At 43.9% G+C, this 20000-nt stretch overlaps 5 protein-coding genes across 12 annotated transcripts in view; 3 read left to right on the plus strand and 2 right to left on the minus strand.

Annotated features, from left to right (window-relative positions):
• The window catches only part of zgc:123321 (Protein YIPF5-like), a 6796-nt gene extending 204 nt beyond the window's left edge, over nt 1-6592 (plus strand). The window contains exons 2-6 of the mRNA XM_048228318.1: nt 543-699; nt 1327-1454; nt 1958-2103; nt 3492-3616; nt 5577-6592. Coding sequence (XP_048084275.1) covers nt 578-699; nt 1327-1454; nt 1958-2103; nt 3492-3616; nt 5577-5766 — 711 coding nt within the window. The 5' untranslated portion in view covers nt 543-577 and the 3' untranslated portion in view covers nt 5767-6592. The remainder of the gene's footprint in view (nt 1-542; nt 700-1326; nt 1455-1957; nt 2104-3491; nt 3617-5576) is intronic.
• A 375-nt stretch (nt 6593-6967) lies between these two features.
• Nucleotides 6968-7932, minus strand: grxcr1b (glutaredoxin and cysteine rich domain containing 1 b). Its single transcript, XM_048228766.1, has 2 exons — nt 7528-7932; nt 6968-7041 (listed from the first exon to the last, which is right to left on the minus strand). Exons 1-2 carry the CDS (start codon nt 7930-7932, stop codon nt 6991-6993), a joined length of 456 nt encoding a protein of 151 aa, XP_048084723.1. The 3' UTR covers nt 6968-6990.
• Nucleotides 7639-10138, plus strand: pomk (protein O-mannose kinase). 8 transcript variants are annotated; one of them, XM_048228763.1, is made up of 3 exons: nt 7639-7728; nt 8843-9112; nt 9234-10136. In XM_048228763.1, the coding sequence occupies exons 2-3, from the start codon at nt 8852-8854 to the stop codon at nt 9996-9998; spliced, it is 1026 nt and encodes a 341-aa protein (XP_048084720.1). In that variant the 5' UTR covers nt 7639-7728; nt 8843-8851; the 3' UTR covers nt 9999-10136. The 8 variants fall into 8 exon arrangements, with proteins under 8 accessions (XP_048084720.1, XP_048084719.1, XP_048084714.1 ...); XM_048228762.1 differs by having other exon boundaries at nt 7640-7723; XM_048228757.1 differs by having other exon boundaries at nt 7666-8039.
• A 1184-nt stretch (nt 10139-11322) lies between these two features.
• wdr32 (WD repeat domain 32) lies at nt 11323-18719 on the plus strand. Its single transcript, XM_048228131.1, has 7 exons — nt 11323-11921; nt 12013-12126; nt 12667-12864; nt 13293-13495; nt 13917-13997; nt 14254-14399; nt 16918-18719. Exons 1-7 carry the CDS (start codon nt 11512-11514, stop codon nt 17287-17289), a joined length of 1524 nt encoding a protein of 507 aa, XP_048084088.1. The 5' UTR covers nt 11323-11511; the 3' UTR covers nt 17290-18719.
• Nucleotides 18720-18793: 74 nt separating this feature from the next.
• cpxm1a (carboxypeptidase X (M14 family), member 1a) overlaps nt 18794-20000 on the minus strand; it is a 10359-nt gene continuing 9152 nt past the window's right edge. Inside the window, exon 13 of the mRNA XM_048228130.1 lies at nt 18794-19322. Within this exon, the coding sequence (XP_048084087.1) occupies nt 19015-19322 (308 nt within the window). The 3' untranslated portion in view covers nt 18794-19014. The remainder of the gene's footprint in view (nt 19323-20000) is intronic.

Raw genomic sequence — 20000 nt, forward strand, 5'->3', positions numbered from 1 at the left:
TTTTAGACAAGGTTCCCTCAAGTATCATAGTCTTATCTTAGTGCTAAGTATATGTCAGAGCTCTTATAATTTGCATGGGGTGTGTTTATATGAGGGTGGAAGTCTATGACACGGACACTGGGCTGATGCAATTTAGCACAGCCCAGACACAGCCATAGTTTCTTCCAATGTTATTTATCTATTTGTCTGTACATATACTTATAACTTTTCACTAACCTCCTTTATGTCTCATAACTTTTCATTTACTTTTTGTGGAGTTCTACAGAAGAATTTGTCATGGAGAAACATGAGAATGTACAGTCTATATAATTGTAGAGGGTGATTTTAATATTTCGGATATGTGTAGTTAGTTAGGTAACTGATTTAGTCTGAATAGATGCTGCTGCTGAGCATCCAGAACGAGAGCTTGGCTCACAGGGCTACAGTGTTTGAGACTAACCTGATGGCCTTTGAACGTTTGTTTCTTTCTTCTTCAAACCATTAGACTCCCAGTTCTGAGTGTTTCACAGGATCTGAATTTCTGCAATTTCTCTCCCTCTTAGGATTATACAAGGTAGAGTGGCTCTGAGTCTTCACTATGGGGGACTTCCAGCAGTATGATCAGGACTTCTATCAGACAGGTTATTACGTAGACGACCAAGGCCAGGCGACCTACAGCTATGACCCCAACTACCCCTTGAGTTCCGAGTACCAGGAGGGGTAAGTGATACTAGAAGAGAGAGAGAGAGAGAGAGAGAGACAGACAGACAATGAGAACTTCCTCATCAGTTACTCTTTACTCTCATGAGTTTGTCTTGAGAGCTACAGATGTATTGCAGCCTATATTTGTTTAAATCAATCACTTGATAAGGGATTCTGAAGACATATTCAGAGAGCATCAGTATTTTAATATGGTAATGAGTGTGTTCAGGTGAGACTGATAAGTGTGGCCACTGTATCCTGTATGGGGCAGCCGTGGCCTACTGGTTAGCACTTCAGACCTGCAACCGGAGGGTTGCCGGTTCGAACCCCGACCAGTAGGCATGGCTGAAGTGTCCTTGAGCACCTAACCCCTCACTGCTCCCCGAGCGCCGCTGTTGATGCAGGCAGCTCACTGCGCCGGGATTAGTGTGTGCTTCACCTCACTGTGTGCTGTGTGTGTTTCACTAATTCACGGATTGGGATAAATGCAGAGACCAACTTTCCCTCACGGGATCAAAAGAGTATATATACTTATACTTACTTACTTATACTTATGGTTGTACTACCTGCAGCCTGAGAATGCCAAGTCTGGTCTTTGAACCATAATGACTGTGTCGTTGTTATTGCGTCATTATTTACTTGTAGGGAGGGTGTGTATGACTCCTCGATGGACACAGCTTACCCTGGGCAGGTCTTTCAGCCTGGGTTGCCTCCTGGAATGGACTACACAGCAACTGGAGACGGCTATGAGGAAGAGCCCCCTCTGCTGGAGGGTATAGACTACACAGCATCACCTCTAATGCTACTTAGTCACCTGTACATTGCCATTGTATACTGTACATCTCAATTGTGTCCAGAGTTAAACATTTACAGTGTGATATGCATATTTTTAAAATTATTACTCTAAATGCACTACGACAGCATTTACAGCATTACAACATTACAACACACTTTGTGCTCTGTGCTTGAAAAAGTGCTATGTAAGTACATTTTATTATAGAGGAGATCAAACAAAGCAAGTATTGTTCTTTAAATATATTACATTCTTCCCTTTTATGATGTCATCACTCAGTTGTGTTTGGAAATGTGATCTTGACAGAAATGGCTGTAAGTTTTTTTGTAGTGCATTGAGAGTAATAATTTTAAAAATGTGTGCATCTCCTCTGATTTATCTACACATTAGTTAACATTAATGAAATAATATGTTAACCTGACATTTGCTCTTTACCATTGTGTGTCTGCGCGTGCGTGCGTGCGTGTGTGTGTGATGGCACAGAGCTGGGCATTAACTTTGAGCACATCTGGCAGAAGACCCTGACTGTGCTGAACCCAGTGATGCCAGCCGACGGCAGCATCATGAATGAGACAGACCTGACTGGGCCTGTGCTGTTCTGTATTGCTCTTGGAGCCACCCTACTCATGGTAAACACACACACACACACACTTCTGTACACCCTACTCATGGTAAACACACACACAGACTTCTGTACACCCTACTCATGGTAAACACACACACACACTTCTGTACACCCTACTCATGGTACACACAAACACACACTACTATACACCCTACTCATGGTAAACACACACACACACACTTCTGTACACCCTACTCATGGTACACACAAACACACACTACTATACACCATACTCATGGTAAACACACACACTATTATACAGAAAGCTGTATCACCTTGGGAGCCATCTTACTCATGGTACACACAAACACTGCTGACGGATCACACTAACACACACTAGTACACAGAAACAATCTCACACATCTGCTGAAAGTGCACACTAAGTAACACATACTCATACACTATGTCTCTGATGTTCCTCCCTCATACACAAACAGTCACAAAGGCACACTCACATATCTGTCTACGACTAATGGTCTTCAGAATCCACATACAGAATCTATAGTCTCTCAGCTGATACAGCTTACATTATAGTTATTCTAGTAGTTCATAGTAAAGAGAATATCATTGGAAAAAGTAAATCCTCCACATAGATATTGTATCTACCTGTGATTCATATGTTTCTGTTTCTTGTGTGTGTGTGTGTGTGTGTGTGTCTTGTCTTACGTCGCGATCGCGTCGCGTCTTGGGTTTTGCATGTGTTGCAGACAAGTCTCACGGGATATTAATGCGGCATCAGTGCTGTGTGTGTGTGATGGCACAGAGCTGCATTAACTTTGAGCACATCTGGCAGAAGATGACTGTGTGAACCCAGTGATGCCAGCCGACGGCAGCATCATGAATGAGACAGACCTGACTGGGGCCTGTGTTGTTCGGTATTGCTTTTGAGCCACCCTACTCATGGTAAACACACACACACACACACTTGGTACACCCTACTCATGGTAAACACACACACAGACTTCTGTACACCCTACCCCATGGTAAACACACACACACACACTTGTCATGGTACACACAAACACACACTACTATACACCCTACTCATGGTAAACACACACACACACACTTCTGTACACCCTACTCATGGTACACACAAACACACACTACTATACACATGGTAAACACACACACCTGTATCACCTTGGGAGCCATCTTACTTCATGGTACACACAAACAAGATCACATAACACACACTAGTACACAGAAAACAATCTCAATTGCACACTAAGTAACACATACCATACACTATGTATCTGATGGTGGTCAAAGAATCCACATACAGAATCTATCTCCCTCAGCTGGATACAGCTTACATAGTTATTCTAGTAGTATTAGTACCACATAGATATTGTATCTACCTGTGATTCATATCCAAAAAATGTGTTGCAGGCGTATGGCAAGGACGGCATCAGTGCTGTGGGGTGTGTGGGGATGTACTCGCTGTTGAATCTCATGAGTGACTGCACAGCGTCAAAATGGGCCACTGCCCCCTCCTCCCAAATAAACTCCCTACAGTAAGTCAATGCAATTACGCATAATGGTGGTCAAAATACAACCCCAAATCAAAAAAAACTTGGGACATTGTGTAAAATGCAAATAAAAACAGAATGTGATAATATACAAATATCATAAACCTATATTTAGCTGCAAAAAGTACATAGACAACATATCAAATGTTGAAAATGAACATTTTGGCCATTTCATGGAAAATATATGTTCATTTTGAATTTGATGGCAGCAACATGTTTAAAAAAAAGTCGGGACGGGGGCATATTTACCACTGTGCTGCTTTACCTCTTCATTTAACAACATTCTGTAAATGTTTAGGAACTGCGACACCAGTTGCTTGAGTTTTGAGAATGAAATGTCCCATTCCTGCCCGATATAGGATGTCAGTTGCTAAACAGTATGGGGTATTCTTAATCATGTTTTTCATTCCACGATGCACCTAATTTGACAGGTCCGGACTGCAGACAGGCAATTCTCGAAAAAGACTCTTCCTCTCTGGAGAAATACTGTTTAAATATGTGCAGAATTCATTTGCCCATTGGTTTCCCTGAAATATTCAAGGTTTTCCCCGAGACATGGATGGCAGTATATGTTGCTCAAAACCTGTATACATCATTCAGAATTGATTGTGCCTGGCAAGATGTGCAATATGCCCATGCTGTAGGCACTAATGCACCTCCACACCATCATAGATGCTGGGTTTTGAACTGAGCACTAAAACAAGTTGGATAGTTGGATTGGCCCTCTCCTCTTTAGCCCAGATTTTCTTTCTTCTACAATTTCTTCTTTTGCATGGTAAAGTTTACACTAGCATTTGTGAATTGAGTATCAAACTGTGCTCATAGACAATGGTTATCAGAGGTTTACCTGAGCTCATTCAATGATTTTCAATACATAAACAGGTCTGTTTTTAATGGCATCTGAGGTCCAAAAGACCACGGCCATCCTATATTGTTTTTCAGCTCTGTCCCTTGTTTGCAAAGATTTCTTTGGATTCTCTGAATATTTTAATGATATTATGTACTGTACGTGATAAACTCCCAAAATAATTTACACAGAGTGATGAGTACCTCTCTTTTTCATACCCGTCGTGTTGCCAGTTCCCCTAATCCTCATTTTTGTTTTCTTTATCATCACACAACTTTTCCAGCATTTTCTTGGCTTTGTCCCAATTTTTTTTTAAACGTGTTGCTGGTATGAAGTTCAAAATTAACATATATTTTCCACAAAATAGTATTTTAGGCATTTTTCATCGTTTTATATGTTGTCTGCGTCCTTTTTGCAGCTATATATATGAGTTTAGGTGATTTGCAGATTATCACATTCTGTTTTTTATTTGCATTTTCCCAACTTTTTCTGATTTGGGGTTGTAGTTTAAAGGAACCGTATGTAAGAAATGTAATTCAATGAATCATAAAATGCCCCTGATTTGTCACTAGACATTAGGAAATCATGCTAATTTCAAATACTTATATCACTGACAACAGTAGTCCGGCCAAGATATCGTCATTTAAAAAAGTGAAGTTGCAGCCCTCAACTGATGTTGATGTTTACATATTTGTGTTTTAGCCTGATCCGCCACCCTCCACCTATCTAGTAATCACAAAGTCAGTAGTGTTTCGGCATCTGGGTTGCCAGCTCTGCTCTAGTTACCACATCTGCGGTGTACACCGCTCTACAGTATTTTGAAAGTGATTGTAGTACCAATTTTGGCCAAAATCCTACATACGGTTCCTTTAAAACACATGTTATCTACTATCTAAATGGTTGTGTTATAACATGTGTTTTAAACTACAACCTGGTAGGTCGATGTGTCCTTATCAAAACTATACACAGATCTCATCATTTCTGGATGGAATGTCTTAAAAGGCTGGTTCATTCATGTAATCCCATAATAGCTGTCCAGTTGCTCTGCAGATCATGATGATTAAGATGAAGAGAGCCGGTCATTAAGGGTCATTAATGTTTCCTGATCTCTTGTGTGTTACCCAGAGGGCTGCTGGGAATGTTCCTTGCCGTGCTTGTGATTGGCTGGTGCAGTCACTCTGCCGCAAAGATCTTCAGCACCACTCTGGGACTGACTGGACAGCAGCTACTGGTAGCCTATCCCTGTGCGCTACTCTACGGCGTATTTGCCCTTCTGTCAGTCTTCTGACCAATCGCGCCGGCTCATTGTCTTATTGTCTGTTATTACATCACTGACTGCCCACCAACTGACCCAGCAGTGACCTATCAAAGGACAACAGACTGCACACCCTTGTAAATATAGCCCTATTTTGATAAAGGAGGAAATGATGAATAAATCATGATAACAAACAATAGCATATGTGGGAGAGTACAGCCTTGTGGAGACAAATATAAAACTGCCAAACAGGCTTAATAATTGAGTGGAACTTAAGCTGTCTGATCCCATTAACTATTTATATGTGCACTGATATGGTCCCATCACATAATGTGACAGTGTTGCTGTGTGTGTGTGTGTGTTTGTGTGCAGGTGTATGCACAGGTGTATCTAATCTACGCACCATTGCCTCCCTAAAAGAGCTCGTACACTGATACTTCTTAAATAGTAATATCGTTGATGGGGGTTGTAGTCCAGTGGGCCTGTCTCTCTCTACACAGAGCAAAGAGCATGTCAGTGAACATGACAGCTCCTGTTTAGGAGTCGCCCCGGCATGGTAAACACAGTCTCTTGACCCTGATAGTGTATCTATAGATCAATCTTCCTCTACAGCTCACACAGACAGGCAGGTTAGGTGTGTGCAAATGCGCTGAACTTTTGATTATGTTCAATGGGTGGTGACCAGAAGGTTACAGCTATGTTGTTTGTTGGCAAATTAGAATTTATTTTGAAAACATAAATACGGACCCAAACGAACTATTGTATAATTAAATGATTTCCTTGTCAATTATAAACACAGATCCTGGAAGTTTAAGGGTTTATATCCATCTGTAGTGCATCTAGGACACATTTGAGTACTGTACCTATACTTTTCATTGTGATGCATGTTCATGGTGGTATATATGTGCTTAATATTTGTCACGATTTTCATTCTATATATTATTAAAAAAAAAAAACATTGTACAACTGAAAACCCAAAAACTTAGAAAGTAGATTTTTTTTCTGTTATGAAATCATTATGGTACAAAGTGGTTTTAAAAAGTAACATCACTGGCATCTCTTTAGTTTTGCACTCATTCCGATAGACAATTCACCAGTGAAACTGTGCAACCAATATAAAATATTTACAAAAAATGTCAATAGAGTGAAAAAAAACTCCTCTTTTTTTGTTCAGTTGCAGCTCATGTCAAGAGCGTTTTAGGTTCCGTTTGACAGAGCCCACACCATAGGATGTCTTGGTTCTTGACCATGCAGCATTCACTGTATCCTTGGCCTCTGTCTGGGGGGCCTGCTGTTGCGGAGGGGGCCCTTGTGGGAACAGTGAAATCGTCTATGAAGTCGACACTTTGCAGATACAAGCAGATACATCACAAAACTTGCAGTGCATGCATATAGACCCTTTCAACAATACAAACAAAAACAATGCTTGAACGTTCTATTTGGGCCCCAATCTACTTCCTCTGCATTAAGATAACATTTGGAATGTTAAAACGGAAGTCTTGTGGGGCCAACTATGATGCTGATAATGGAACTCTCTTGAAAGGGTCCATAGCCATGCACACCCAAACATTTACAGTCAGTGCCACATGTCAAAATTCCACATATAATATAAGTGTCTATAAGTGAAGTGATTTCAAAAATCCTCTTATCACCATCCATTTTATGATGGCCTTTCCCCATCACCCTTTTAACATCTTGTCCATACTGATTATGTTGAGCAATATTAAAATAATCTAGGCAAAGTCCTATTTCAGGGTGTCACTGGCTGCTAGAGTTTTTATTAGGCCTACTCACCACATAAAGTTTAGAGAGATTATTGAAAAGCACCTGTCCCGCGCTCACTTTGTGACGCACGCCTCTCACTGTTCCATTCTTACTCAAAATATTCACACGTTTTCCAGTAAAATGCTTATCTTCCGTTGCGCTCGCGTACATCAGTAGGTCATCCGGATCGCTCCCGCTGTCGTCCGGCTCCACGAGGCAGAGGCCGGTGAGGTGCCCGTTGGCTTCGCTTGTTACCGGAGAGATTGCGCGCTCAAGCTCCGATGTACAGGTGGCATCCGAGTCAGCCGAGTCTGTTCCCGAGCTGGCGTCCTCTCGGAACACCTCTGTGAGGACACGACCACTGCGTGCTGACGCCACACGAAACCGGACGGTCCTCTCCGCTTTGTCTTCTTTGCGTCTTAAGAACTCTGCCATCGGAAAGAAAAGGATGCTAGATTTACATGATAGAGATTGACTTTAGCGGACCGCGCCGTCGTTAACGAGCAGCGACATCCATTCAGACATCCTATCAGAAGTTCATGGTGTGGTCTGGGTGATGGAGATAGGATGTGGTCTGTTAATATTGAATGAGGCCGTACCATGGCGACAGAAACTCAATAGCTTTCAATGAATTAATGATTGTGACTTTTGAGACAGGTTTTAAATAGTTCCGGCAACCATTTAAGGCGCAGTATCAAAGGTTCACTGTCTGGGGAAATATAGCCTATCTAGCCTAACTAACCCACTCATGCAAATGAATTATATCTGGACTATCGTGACTGGATATGATAGCCTACAACCCATGTTTGAGTTTTTGCGCATGAGGCTACATAAGCTGCTACACAGTGCCTTTGAACGTGCACTCGTTGGCAGGTACCACTCCAAACCACTTGGTGGCAATAACAATTGCACCAGCAGTCTTAACAAAAAGAATCAGACGCAGATAGAAATACAACACAGCGCATTCACCGAAGATCCTTGTACTGTTTTGAAGGGCTAATGGATATAGCATGACGCGTATTTTAGCGCGTTTTGTAAAGATGGACATTTTAAGATAGTCGTTGGATGTAAGTAAAATTATGCCTAGGGTAAAGTTGCCGAATATATAAGTTAACGTGATTTAATTATGCCACTGGCATGAGTGTCTTGAAATTGCAGAGGCACACGTTACTCTTGTCAGTCTGGGACACTTTCAAGTAGATTATACCATAAATGCGATGCTATGTGTGAAGATTCAAACTCAGGGAGGCAAAGTTTGAGTGTAACGGTGTGTCTCATCAACTTTTTTAAATTGCTGTGTGCTAATACTGATTATACTTGTTCACCTTGTTTTCCGGACACTCAGGATGCAGGTATGGGGAATGGCCGGGGAATATCTAGCAGCTTGTCCGTAGTGGCAGTTTGCCTTGCAGCGCTACTGTGTGCCAACCTGCTGCTCTACTGGTACCTGGATTCTTTGTATCCAGGAGTTGTCTCGCATTCTCCGCATGGGCACTGCCCACCTCGCCACTTTAAACTGGGCACAATGCGTGACTGTGAACCCTGGCTGCAGTGTCCAGAGGTACAAAATGACATCCGCAGGCTGAAGATGGTGGGACAAGGAGCAGTGAAGAAGGTGAGAGTAACTGGGGAAACTCAGTTTGCGTGTTTACATGCATGCATTGGTGGATGGCTGGGAGTGATGGTGAGAGAGAGCAACAGAATTGATCATACACAGTGTGTGTTGATATTTCTAGGTGTACCTGTCAGAATGGAAAGGACAGAAGGTGGCTATGTGTGTGCTTTCCTCTGAGACCTACCGTGCTGACTTCCTGCATGGGCTCTCCATGCTGCGTTCGCTCCAGAGTGCACGTGTGGTGCAGCTTGTGGGGTCCTGCGAAGGTGATGGTGTCTTCGTCACCGAGTACCACCCCTTGGGCACCCCTCTGGGCCTGGACGACGCCCTGGCGATCCCGCGGTACCGCAGCAGTGACGCGTGGCAGACCCGTTTGCGCTTGGCGCTGGACTATGTAGCCTTCCTCAGTTTTCTCCATGCCAGTCCGGTGGGCACGCGAGTCATGTGCGACTCCAATGACCTCAGCAAGACCCTCAGCCAGTTCCTGCTGACCGCAGACTTTCGGCTAGTGGCCAACGACCTTGATGCGCTGCCAGAGGTGACCCCTAGAGGTCACGGGGTCAAGTGTGGCCCTCGTCAGCTCACAGGGGATTTTGTGGCCCCCGAACAGTTGTGGCCCCACGGGGATGAAAAGCCCTTCTCAGACGACCTCATGCCCGGCTACGACGAGAAAACGGACATTTGGAAGATTCCAGAGGTCACAGGCTTCTTGCTAGGGCATGTCACAGGAAGTGATGTCATACATTTCCATCTGTTCCAGATCCATGCTGACTGTAAGAAATCGGACCCTAAACAGCGTCCCACTGCCAGGGAGGTTTTGAGTGTCTACCGTACTGTTTACGACACCATGGTGGAGAGCCAGCAACAGGCCCGAGACATGCTCTAGCAGAGAATCACATGTTGGGGAATCAGCCATTCAAAAAATATTGCTGGGAGAAGATGTGCATAGATGCTGCAATAATTGTGAAGTTAAAACTGCTGTATTCACTCAGTTGTTCATAAATATGACAAGTGAAAAAAAAAGTTTTGTCTTTCTTTCTAATTTTTAAATGCCTTCAAAATACAGGGTTCTCACGGGTCAATACAAATATATTTCCACAAAGAATTGGTCTATATCTGGTTATTAGCTTTACAGCTTGCTTGAGTGGATAACTGTCAAACCCTCTTTACTTATCCATTCCATTTCCACACTTGTTGCATTGCCCATAGCATTTTGAATCAGTACGATGTAGCCATAACAATCAGCAATCTAGGAGTGCATGTAAAGCAAGTAAAAGTTGCACCGCTTTGGTAGGCTATGAGTTCCTGATTGTACATGTTTGGTCACATCGGTATGCAACAATGTGCAACAGGTTTTTGAGGTAGTTTGGTGGGTGTGTCAGAGGTGCTATCCTATATTAGCATTAATGTGTATACAAGACCCTGCTTTCTTTTTTACTTTTTTCATGTCTGATGATGATATGAAATCATATTTAATATATATGATTAATATATTAGGATTTTTTTCAGATTGAAGGTTTAAAATAGCCAGTCAAATTGCAGGATTCTTCCAACCAATTAAACAATGAGAATGTAGGTTCTGCCAGGTATGCATCCAATCTCAGAATTCACACAATTGCAACATTCTAATGATCAAATTGCAGGAAATCAACTGCCAAACTACCAGATTTTACAGACAGATCACATGATTTCACCTTTCTCATAGACCCTATGGAATCATGTAATAGTAGGTCAATCTGCATCAAATTACCCAACATAATCCAATCTCAATTTTGATTGCAAACCCCGACATAACAACTGTACATAACCAGCTGAAATCATTAGTGTCATTCTAGATATCCAAAACATAGCTGACGTTGTGACTGCTAAAATGTTTTAATTTCTTGTCGCCAAATATCTGCTGCACTTTTAATTCAGGCCTAATTCAGTCTGAAATATTACTTCATTCCACACATCTGTAAGTCTGTCTCAGAAAAAAACATCATCACACACACACCTTCATTGGCGTCATATCTTGTTAAAAGCGGTTTCTATCCCAACCTAATTCATTTGCAACTCAAAGCATTTAAAATATTGTGGCAATTACCAGTTCGGCAATCACCATCAGATTTGAACGCCGACTTCTCTGTAACATGCGCCCGAAACGCTTCGCAATATTGAACATAGCCACACCATCACCGAGGCGAAAAAGGAACCGGAAATACGTCACAAGTAAGTTCGCACTGTATTTGTTTGTTTTAACGGTGTCGGTGTGCCCTGTGCAGTGGTGTCTCCGTTAAGACGGCAGGGCGACAGGATCTGCCGTCTGGAACAGCAGGTGTTGACCGGTTATTTAGACCGGATCTTTTATTCCTCTTAGTGACGAAAACAACGACGTCGCGACCTCTGCAAATGCCAGAATGAGCTCGGGTGGCCCGGGCAGCGACACCGAGGAGTCTCAAGACAGGCCCTTTAGTCGAGCCTCTGAGCGAGACGAACCGGAGGAGGAAGAGTCCGAAGATGAAGAAGAAGAGGAGGAAGAGGATGATAACCAAGCGCAAGCTTGTGGGAGCAACAGCGGGAATGCTCAAAACCAGAGTAGCTCGAGACATGAGCATGGGGAGCGCACGCCTGCCTCTGGCGTGTGTGACTCTATTTTCTCGTGGATCTGGAAGCGGAGTGTCCGCCGGGGCCCATACGTTGACCCATCTAGGGATAATTTTCGTACCATGACGAGTCTGTATGGATCAATGAACCCTGCGAGCGATTCAGTGAACCTGAACACGCAGACTCACGGTGCAGTCTTTAACCTCGAATATTCACCAGACGGGTAAAGATAACGCCTGTTCCTCATTGGTGTCATTTGTGTTACTTGTTAGTGCTCGCTGTTTAGTTATGTGTGTGTGTGCGTGTGCATGTAGGTCGGTGCTGACGGTGGCTTGTGAACAGACGGAGGTGCTGCTCTTTGATCCGGTGTCCTCTAAGCATATCAAAACTCTGGTGGAGGCGCACGAGGACTGCGTCAACAACATCAGGTACACTCACATTACCGTCACAGCGTTATCTGGAATCAGGGAATCAGTATCTGGGGATGACAGAATCTGGGCATGTCTTTAGTTTTTTAATAAAACATGGAAAGATGAATGTGTCATGTCATGGTAAGAGTATCCATTAGTTTCAATTGCTGAGAGAATGGAAGTGTCTATTTTGACCAATGTTGCATTCTGCCTTGTCCTCCACAGACTACTTAGTGAGTATGGTATTCAAGTTATGCCATGCATGGTAACAGGTGGTGATGGTAGAGATTCAGGGCCCAGCCTAGCCATTTATGGGGATTTATGACCCTTCCTACTTGGGGAAAGGGTACAAAAGGTTAATGAGCTGAGCCCCTAACTACCAGCACAATAAATATCACCTTTGAGAAATATTGCTACTATGATTATAAATATTGTAATAATAAAGATGTATTGCTTTGAAATGTATATAGTAATGAATTCTCACCCTGGAATATTTAGCCTAATTGTGTGTGTGTTTGTGCGCGTGTGTGTGTCTCCGTGTTCTTGGGTTGTGCGCAGGTTTCTGGATAACCGGTTGTTTGCTACATGCTCGGATGACACCACGATTGCTCTCTGGGACCTACGAAACTTGAGTGGGAAGGTTTGTTCGCTGCACGGCCACGCCAGCTGGGTGAAGAACATCGAGTATGACACACACACACGTCTACTTGTCACCTCCGGCTTTGATGGGAATGTCATCACCTGGGACACCAATAGGTGTGTGTGTGTGTGTGTGTGTGTGTGTGTGTGTGTGTGTGTGTGTTTCTGGCCATAAGTCTGAGTGAGACCATGATAAATTGAATATTATGTCTCCACATCGTGAGTATCATATCTCTAGCTTTACTTCTGCCTGTGTATGTTTAATGAGTACAATATTTTTTAAAATGTGTACAGACCCACACTAGTGTGTTTTCATTGTTTCCTTAGTTGACATTGAGCAATCTCAAATATCTATTCGGTCCTTTAAACTTGCCTCAAATATCTATTCGGTCCTTTAAACTTGCCTCAAAAATTGTGTTTTTATTGTCCCCTCTGTTTTTTCTTGATTGTTCCCATCTCTGGAAAGCATTTTGTGCATATATTTATGTAAATAAGACGTGTGTGTGTGTGTGTGTGTGTGTGTGTGTGTGTGTGTGTGTGTTTAGGTTTACGGAGGATGGCTGTCCCCATAAGAAGTTCTTCCACACGCGTTATCTGATGCGAATGCGTCTGACTCCGGACTGCAGCCGCATGCTCATCAGCACGTCCTCTGGTTACCTGCTCATACTGCACGACCTGGACCTGACCCAGAGCCTGGAGGTTGGCAGCTACCGCATCCTACGAGCCCGCCGCACTCCGCTCAGCACAGGTCAGACACACACACACGCACGCACACGCGCACACACACACACACACACACACACACACGCACACACACACGCACGCCAGCACACACACACACACACACACACACACACACACACACACACACACACACACACACACACACACACACACACACGCACTCACCATCTCCTTCTCCAACACAAAATGTTGCATGGCACGGCAAGGCATCTCTCCTGATAACCACCCAACCCCAGTTAACACAAACGCACTGCCTTGCTTGCACTGTCTTTTCTTGCATGTACATGCACACATTCACACACACAAACTGTTTTTCAGGGCCCTCTTACTCACTCATACACACATATATACACACACACACACACACACACACACACACGCAGATACTCCAGGTATGTTAGTCTAACCTGCTCTCTCTCCCTTAGATGGGTCTCCATCTAGCTCACGGTCAGTTGGTGTTCCCCGCCATGGAAACGACTCTAGCAAACTCCACCCCCATAGAGAAGGTGAGAGCTTTGTGTTGACGTTTTACAGCTCAGAGCTCAGGTGTTTTCAAGTGTGATCTGGACAAGAGCCTACTGGTCATTTCACGGCATGGTCATTTGGGATTGGCTAAAAGACACAAAAAGCTTTTGGATTAGGGGGTGTGATAAATATGTTGTGCATGCATAATGCGTTTGTATTCTGTGAGTATGAAGCATAGAAGTGTGTGTGTGTGTGTGTGTGTGTAAATAACGTAATGCTCTGGTGATGTGTGCCCAGGTATGTCTCCCAGGAACAGTCTGGAGGTGCTGACTCCCGAGGTTCCTGGAGAGAAGGAGAGGGGCAACTGCATCACCTCCCTACAGCTGCATCCCAAGGGCTGGGCCACACTACTGCGCTGCTCCAGCAATACAGATGACCAGGAGGTAAAACATACATACACACACACACACACACACACACACACACATATATATATATTAACATGCCCAAAACACTTACATTATATGGCCCTGTTCCATCACAAAGACAGTCTTACGTAGTTAGGCTACATATGTACATGTGTACACCAGAGGCGATTTCTCTAAGACTCCAGGGGAAGCTCAGCCTCCTCTGACACTATTACATTAGCTTCTAGCCTACTATTCCAACTAGAACATGCTGAAAACATGTTCATCTTCATGGCTAGTTTATTCAGCAATAAGGTTTTGTCGGTCATTTATCGTGATTTTGCACCCGTAATACATTGCTGTGACGACACGATCCATCAAAAACCATGCTAAAAACCCATAGACGCTCGGCTTCACTGGACTTTCAATGGCACTTACAGAGTAGGCTGATCTCAGTGCAGAAAAGCTACACGTTTATTGGACAAGCTCCAATAAACGTGTAGCCTGGCGTCTCTGGGAGTGAATGGCACAGTGGGATGGCCTGGATGCCGAACTTCTGTATGATGATTAGAGGAACCGTCATAGAGGCTGGACTCTTTTTGATTGACAGCATATGTCGCGATCTGACAGGCAGTGGTTCAAGTTCAAGGGATGCGTTAACGTTAGTGTTGACAGGTGAAGTCGAGAGGCAAGGCAAGTTGCAGCTCAAATTCTCATAATTTGGGAGTAATACAGTCGGTTTCTATTTATCTTTGTAAATAGCATACTGTAAATAAAACCGTAATGTGGAGTTACAGAGTTTGTGACTTGCTTTTGTTTCAGTTGTGTATTTAGGCCAAGTTAGGTAGCGCGCTATATAACGGTATAGGCTACATGATGCCATGCCAACTCTATAGCCTACTGTTTGGCCTATTCTGGGTTTTGGGATAATTTTTGCCCTCAAAGAACAATATAGCACCTTAATAATATGAATTTAATAATTGACCAGTTTTATCAGAGCTTCCCCTGTTCCAAAGAGCAGCAATCACCACTGGTGTACACACACACTTACAAAGGAGCCCACTGTCCTTTCAGTCCACCACAGTCCTCATTAGAAATCAAAACCAGCACCATTTGTATGATACTACACAGAATAGACTGCATGGTTAATGAAAGGATATTGTTCAGCCAAAGCTTCATGTTTTGATAAGGCCTCCATTTCCTTTGGGCAACAGACTTACTATGAGAAGAGCTCTGAGCTGATTCAATGTCCTCTCTCTCTTCTCCTCTTAGTGGGGAAAAATACCTAAACAATACTGGGTGCGTTCTGTATTTAATTAGCTTTGGCATGGCGTATATGCTGTTATCACCTTGAGGTTTATGTAGGATTGGACTACATCTTGGTCTGTGAAGAGATAAAGGATTATTTTAGGTGCCGTCCTTTATTGAAACTGAAGCAGTCTCTCATGGTGAGAATTAGGGAGAGAGAGAGAGAGAGAGAGAGAGAGGGAGGAAGGGAGAGGCGAAGAGGCAGCCAATGAGAAGCCAGAAGAGCTGGGAGAACTTTTGACCCCTGGTTACTGAGAAGCGTAAGGTCGCCCCGCAGTCCAGAGCTGAACTGTGTGTGTGTGTGAGCCTTATCCATTGGGATGAGTCGGATTCCGAAGAAATATGGTTGAAAGAGTTCTGAGGTCTTTGGCAGTACATTTTCCTTTTTTTGTGTCGAGTTGAAAACATTGGGAACATCTGCGGTCTCTTTGTCCTTCTCGCTCTCTCTTGATTCCAATTCCACACACACACACACACACACACACACACACACACACACACACACACACACACACACACACACACACCCTTTCAAAAACAGCCTGAGGCAGTGAAATGAGCACTAGGCTGTACTGAATCCAACACGAACCTAAAAGCAACAGTCAGGAGTTTTCCTCTAAGTTGATAGACCTGACTAGAGCTGACAGGCAAGGCAAAAGCATGGCAAAAAGCACAAAACACCCAGCTGGCACTGATGAAAGCTTACCGCCGTGCCAATTAGTGTCTTTTGGTGATGTAGCTAGCAATGTTGTGCTGTGAAAAAATGTCCTTACATTTTCATGCGGTGAAATACCGCCCCGAATACAGAACTGCATGGTTCATATCCTGGATGCCTTGTGGGACTAATACATGTTTATCTGATCTTCACATGGTTTTAACATGATTTTGAAGATAATGCCAAAACTTTGACTTTTTTGAAAACTAAGTACCTATGATAACATCATATCAAAACTTACATGTCACACACACACACACATCTTAAAATGGCCAAAACACTTACATGATTCTGTCCTCTTTCACCACAAACAAGCAAGCAAGTAAACATGTAGATGTGTGCGGCGCACACACACACACACACACACACAGTCCTCACTGCCACAGTCAAAAACGTGACCTCATGACCTCAGACAATACCAAAAAAAAAAAAAAAAAAATTCCATTGGCTATAATAAAAACCGAAAGTGCCAAATTGTTACATAGTATTGCTTTAACTCTCTAACCCCCCTCTCCCTCTCTGCTCCTGTAGTGGACGTGTGTGTACGAGTTCCAGGAGGAGGAGCCTCAGCGCCACTCGGTCCTCCCGCGCTGCTCGCTGCGCCTCACCCACTACATCGAGGAGGCCAACGTGGGCCGCGGCTACATCAAGGAGCTGTGCTTCAGCCCGGACGGCCGGCTCATCTGCTCGCCTTACGGCTACGGCGTGCGGCTGCTGGCGTTCGATGGACGCTGCGGCGAGCTGACCGACTGCCTGCCCACGCGCACGGCGCTGCTGCGCGAGGTGCGCTCGGTCTACTCGCACAGCGACGTGGTGCTCACCTCCAAGTTCTCGCCCACGCACTGCCAGCTGGCCTCGGGATGCCTGAGCGGACGTGTGGCCCTCTACCAGCCGCACTTCTGAACTGGACCAGGGGATGGGGCGGGGCGGGAGAGCGGAGGTGGCCAAGTGTCTCTGTCTGTCTTTGTGTGTGTGTGTGTGTGTGTTTGTATAACTGGGGTTGGGTGGTTATCAGGAGAGATGCCTTGCCGTGCCATGCAACATTTTGTGTTGGAGAAGGAGATGGTGAGTGTGTGTGTGTGTGTGTGCGCGTGCGCGTGTGTGTGTGTGTGCGTGCGTGCATGTGTGTGTGTGTGTGCGTGCGTATGCGCGTGTGTGTGGTTGACCCATACTATGTGTTGTGCGGCAGGGTCATAGTTTACGGCAGCTGCTAACCACAAGGCTCTGGGTGTCTGTGTGTGGGTGTGCATTGGCCAGTGTGACTATGTCGTATTTGCTTGGATAGTTGGATGCTGTGTCACTGTGTGTGTGTATGATGAGTGATGATCTATGAACTTTTACTTGCAGCTCTGTAGCTCATAAAAAAAAATATGAAGAGTATTAAAAAAAGAATGTGCTTTTTCTCTCCGTGTGTGTGTGTGTGTGCGCGCATCAAATCAATTTTATGCTCAAACATTAAGATGGAATTTTCTGCTGCCTTCCTTTCAGTGCTGCTTTTTCTGCGCTTACAATCTCACCTTTAAACTTTGAACCTCTCATAGCCTTTCGCTCTGCAAAGCCGGCCTTTGACCTCGGGACCTCTGTTTGTGACGTGGTCACTGCTGTGATTTTTTTAAGAATGCTGGCATGGACTCTAAAGGAACTGTTACCACAAGCTAGAAGATTCCACAAAGTTCTACAAAAGAGGCCATGCTACTCCGCTATGGCAGTGTTCGGTTGGTGTAGTTACCATGCTTGGCACACATGGTATCAATGTACACATCTGACATGGCTACTTGTGCATCATTATCACACACACACATACACACACACAGACTCACACATGCACAAGTACACATTCTATGACTGACATTTACACAAACTCATTTCTTTGTCTTTTGTTTTGTTTTATACTAAAACATTAAGTGATGGTTGTGAAGCTATATTAAGCCATTTGGTACATTTGTTTGTATGGATTTAAGGGAGAATGATTTGGGATGAGGGAGTTCGTGTCACCATGAATGTGTGTATGTGTCTGTGTGTGTGTTTGTGTTTGTAAGTCTGAATCTTATTGAGTGTTGTCATCTATACTCTCTTCACTCTTCTTTCATTGGCCAACAGTTGTATGTATGTTGATGACTCTGTGGGCAGAAAGGATGCTGGGAATTGTAGTCCCATGAGCTGAACTCTATCTGGACACTAAAGGACCTTCTTAGGCACAGGTAACATGATTGCCTGACCACACCTCTCTGCTCCAGGGATAAGTTCACATACTCTTAATTATAGTTATTAAAAAAGTGGTACGGTGGGAAAAAAAGTAATAAAAAGAAGACTGTTTTTCCACTTTGCCTCAACCAATCATTTGCTTTGGCCTTTGATTCTTTCTCCCCCCCGATCCACTCAACATGACAATCGTAATTGTTCCAATATATATTTTAATGACATTTTCACAGTTGAGGAGAATGTTTCAAAATATAAATCACCCTACTTTTAAAAAGAGGCCAGCTCTGTGCTTTAAAGATTGTTTGAGTTGCAGAAGAACTAAGAGCAGTTATAGCTATATACACGTGTACATTTTAGTTACCCAGAGAATACAGTACTCTGCAGTCATTTCCACCATTCTTTTCCCTGTTTCCTTGTGATCGGCTCTCATCGCCTCCTTTGCCCTCTCCTCTGCTGCTTCATCCTGCGCTGATTGAGGCGTTTGGTGGAGATGCGCAGTTTTCGCACCTGTTCGTCACGCAGACGCAGCTGAAGGTCCTTCACCGACTTCCTGCCCTTGGTGCGGGCCTCCAGTGCCCGCTGCTGTGGCGTCTTGGCCAGGACGAAGCCGCACAGCGTGGGCCGAGGCTCGGAGCCCACGTGGCACTTCCTGGTAGCAGGGAGGTAGCCAAGGGCCCAGGCCGTCACCACATACTCACCGGGGTTCAGCAGACGCCAGAAGTCACCGCCGGCCGCTTCAGAGATAGGGAGACAGTTTTGGATTAGTATTTATTTAAACTGAATGTGTGTGTTTGAATGTGTGTCCACTGTGTTCAAAGATTTCTCAAAACAATCGTCAGTGACAGTGTTTTAGACTAAGACAACCTGCAAAACCTTTTTTTTTATTAGATAAAAGTTTTTTTTATGAGAAGTCTGATTCCTCCTGAACTTGATCTGTGTCCACGTCAGCAGGATGGTGAGCTCCACTCTCCTGTCCCTCCACACAACATAGCCAGACATGTGGGGTCAACATGAGTCAACCCTCAGTGTGAGTCACACTACCTTAAATTTCTGCACATGTGGATGTGCTGTGCTATGCAGAAACGGAATAACCTTGTCAATAGCAGCATGAAAAACACTTATAAGTGTATACTGTAACTACATTGAGAAATAGGAGGCACATTGCATTTTTATTTGTTATTATTATATTTTAACTTGGACACACATCTCTATTGGCTGCAAGTAGAGTAGAATTGTTCAGTGTCAGCATGAAGGGTGCAGTTATTTTACCTGTTTACCAGCACGTAGCAACTGCTGTGTTTCATTATGTAAATCAGCATTCGATAAGTATTAGTTTGTTTCTGCATTAATCTACAGTGCATTTAGAAAGTTAAGCTCACCATGTGATGTGTAGGGCTGCAACTAACAATTGT

Source organism: Alosa alosa, chromosome 19 (assembly GCF_017589495.1).
Source record: "Alosa alosa isolate M-15738 ecotype Scorff River chromosome 19, AALO_Geno_1.1, whole genome shotgun sequence".
NCBI lineage: Eukaryota > Metazoa > Chordata > Actinopteri > Clupeiformes > Clupeidae > Alosa > Alosa alosa.

Coding starts and splice junctions, on each gene's coding strand:
- grxcr1b (XM_048228766.1), bottom strand. CDS start 7,932: ATGGCAGAGTTCTTAAGACGCAAAGAAGACAAAGCGGAGAGGACCGTC. Junction 7,042..7,527: donor ATCTCTCTAAACTTTATGTG/GTGAGTAGGCCT, acceptor TGTTCCCACAAG/GGCCCCCTCCGCAACAGCAG.
- pomk (XM_048228757.1), top strand. Junction 9,113..9,233: donor GACAAGGAGCAGTGAAGAAG/GTGAGAGTAACT, acceptor TGATATTTCTAG/GTGTACCTGTCAGAATGGAA.
- wdr32 (XM_048228131.1), top strand. CDS start 11,512: ATGAGCTCGGGTGGCCCGGGCAGCGACACCGAGGAGTCTCAAGACAGG. Junction 13,496..13,916: donor CCGCACTCCGCTCAGCACAG/GTCAGACACACA, acceptor TCTCTCCCTTAG/ATGGGTCTCCATCTAGCTCA. Junction 13,998..14,253: donor ACTCCACCCCCATAGAGAAG/GTGAGAGCTTTG, acceptor ATGTGTGCCCAG/GTATGTCTCCCAGGAACAGT.